Source organism: Amphimedon queenslandica, unplaced genomic scaffold (assembly GCF_000090795.2).
Source record: "Amphimedon queenslandica unplaced genomic scaffold, v1.1 AMPQUscaffold_13361, whole genome shotgun sequence".
Taxonomy (NCBI): Eukaryota; Metazoa; Porifera; class Demospongiae; order Haplosclerida; family Niphatidae; genus Amphimedon; species Amphimedon queenslandica.
In genome coordinates, this window is record NW_003546403.1 from 54,870 (window position 1) to 57,939 (window position 3,070).

Genomic DNA, 3,070 nt, shown 5'->3' on the forward strand with positions numbered 1-3,070 from the left:
AGCATTTATGAGGGACAGCACTGATTGAATTGAATAGATATATATATGCTGAAGGAATATCTACTATACGGATGACAAGTGAAATGAATACTATAGTCTTGATGTGAATCCTTGTTCAAGAAGCTCTATCTTCCCAGCAATCCTGTAGCTATTCCTGCAGGTTTTTCCTGTTGTCAAGTTCATATTATCATTGGTATTATAACATTAATTAATTGTTTTGTGTTTTTGAAATAAAATAATTCATTACACACTTGATATATGCAAGATTAATACCTTCTCTTAGCTGGAAACCTCCACTAAGTATTGCAATTTGATTCCAAGCATAGCTAGCCTAGCTAGGTAAAAAATACTTGCTGTTCCCAGTTCTGAGATCTGAGCATGCGCGACCACGCCCAAATTTTGGAGCACATGCTTGATGCTTCTTTAATTAATAAAATGGCGGCATGAGGTAAGCTGGTGCGATCCAAAAGTCACAGTATCACTTCTTCCTTTCTTGGAGAATGATTCTAGGGGACAAGGACCTGCGCATACCCTGTTGGAGTAGAATAGTGTAAGAATTAGCCTTCTATCACCAGGCAAGATCGACATATCGACCGACAACTGGATTGACAGGACTTTCCTGATGATGATGATGATGAAGATGAAAAAAGGTGGCTGAACAAAACGGCCGGTTTGCAGATTTTTAATTTTTCTCCCAGAAAAGGCCTAGAGCCACGCTAGTGGTACCATTGGAGTCCTCTGGTCAAGATAAGGTCCTCTAAGAAGTCTGGTAAGCATAAGAGCTCGTTTTCCTGGTATAGCAAGGCTGCAAAAGTCGTGGCAGCCATTTTGTTTGGGAGTGAATCCTACTTAGTAACGCTACCGCGTTACTAATAGTACAGGGTCACTAGTCAAATTTTGAAACAACTAGGAGAGAATTCTCCATTTTCATTACATTTTCTGATGCATATACATGTACTTATGTTGTATATCAAGTTTGAGCTGAATTCAATCAAAATTAGATTTTTTATGAATTTTTAAAGTTGCTCAAAAATCGAATCAAAGACCCTGTACCACTGGTCAAATTTTGACAAAAATGACTAGGAGAGAATTCTCCATCTTTATTACATTTTCTGATGCATATACATGTACTTATGTTGTGTATCAAGTTTAACCTGAATCCAATCAGAATTAGATTTTTATGAATTTTTAAAGTTGCTCCATGCCATGTACTGCTTGTTAGCTCATAAAGAATGCTTTATTTCTGATAGACGGTTTGAACTGCAAAATAGCATTTTTAGAAATTGTAAAAGTATTATTTAAATGATAACAGTAACAACCTTACGTGTATGTCTGCTTTTCATGGAAATCCAATATCTCCTACCTGCTTTAATTGTCACCCTACCACCACTTTAGACAGACATACCTATTAGAATGTAATCTAAACAGAGCTTGATGTTGGTACTAGATTTAATGCATCAAATAAATGAATAAATTGATTCTTTCATCTTGCTCACAGACATGGCTACTCCTGCTTTGGCAAGATTTGGTAGCGACGAGTTAAAGAAAGAGTTCCTGGCCCCATCCATTGCTGGAGATGTTGTGGCCTGTTTGGGTGTCAGTGAAGTTGGCAGTGGATCTGATGTGGCCAGCATTAAGACAACTGCACTACCCAAAAAAGGTGAGTAGTTTTATTAGTAAAATATTATGCACATCTTCAAAGTCCTACAAAGTATTTGGACCTACTAGAAACCCTATAGCTACTGTACTATCATTTTCTTTTCTCCTCTCTTTATCTCTCCCTCCCTCCCTCCCTCTCTCCCTCCCTCCCTCCCTCTCTCCCTCCCTCCCTCTCTCTCTCTCTCTCTGCTTGTACATGTATGTCTCTTTCTCCCTCCTCTCTCTCTTCCTTTTTCCAGGTTCTGATGATTTGGTGATCAATGGTGGTAAGATGTGGACTACAACAGGGACCAAAGCTGACTGGATGTGTTTGTTAGCAAACACAAGAGAGGGTGACCCTCATCGCAATAAGTCCCTCATCTGTCTCCCAATGAATACACCTGGTGTCTCCGTTGCTAAGGAGATCAAGAAGATTGGTAATTATTCGTCGGACACTGCTCAGATATACTTTGATAATGTTGTGGTCCCACGTAAGAATATAATTGGAGAGGAAGGACAAGGGTTCACTTACCAGATGCTCCAGTTTCAGGAGGAAAGGATGTGGGCCGTTGCATCAAGTAAGCAGCAATGTTCATGATTGGGTTGGCCAGCCCCCACACTGCATGGTCTTAGGAATGAAATTTTATCTGCAATTGTATAACTTTTTGATGGGTAGTGCTATACAAAATCACTTAAGTGTTAATGAATCTGAGCTTTCTTACTTTTTATGTCTTTGTTCATTTCTACTATTTTTATTTAGTATTATTACCAATGGAAAGGATTATGCAGGCTACAGTTGAATACTGTCGAGAGAGGAAAGCATTTGGAAAGAGTATACTTGATAACCAGGTGGTACACTACCGATTAGCTGAGCTGGAGACAGAGTTAGAGTCAATCAGATCATTTCTATATAGGCTAGTGGGTCAGTTTTGAATTTCACTATCATCTCATTGACAGTTACACCTAATTTATTAATTTTTTTTTCAATTAGGTCTGTATGTTGCTGGTCATGATGTCACTAAACTGGCCTCAATGGCTAAACTGAAAGCTGGTAGACTGACAAGAGAGATAACTGATAGCTGCTTGCAGTATTGGGGAGGAATGGGATACACTGATGAAGTACCAGTCAGCAGGTAAGAGGGACAAGAGAGTGAAGAGCAGAGAAAGGGAGGGAAGGAGAGAGAGAGAAAGAGGGAGGGAAAGAGGAGGGAGGGAGGAATAGAAATGTATACACAGTGACTTTATTGTTTATATAGGGCCTGGAGGGATACAAGGTTACTGTCCATTGGAGCTGGAGCAGATGAAGTGATGCTGTCAATCATTTGCAAACTATCTGGAACACTTCCCAAATAAATTCTTATGTATCCAAAGTTATTGTATACCAAAGTAAAATGCTATTTATAATTATTGTTCTTTTATTTTATGATACTGT

General features: G+C 38.9%; 1 protein-coding gene across 1 annotated transcript in view; it reads left to right on the forward strand.

Annotated features, from left to right (window-relative positions):
• Positions 1–3,070, forward strand: part of LOC100642145 (probable acyl-CoA dehydrogenase 6) — a 4,988-nt gene extending 1,918 nt beyond the window's left edge. Inside the window, exons 2-6 of the mRNA XM_003387172.2 lie at positions 1,499–1,660; positions 1,899–2,216; positions 2,399–2,560; positions 2,630–2,771; positions 2,895–3,070. Coding sequence (XP_003387220.1) covers positions 1,499–1,660; positions 1,899–2,216; positions 2,399–2,560; positions 2,630–2,771; positions 2,895–2,991 — 881 coding nt within the window. The 3' untranslated portion in view covers positions 2,992–3,070. The remainder of the gene's footprint in view (positions 1–1,498; positions 1,661–1,898; positions 2,217–2,398; positions 2,561–2,629; positions 2,772–2,894) is intronic.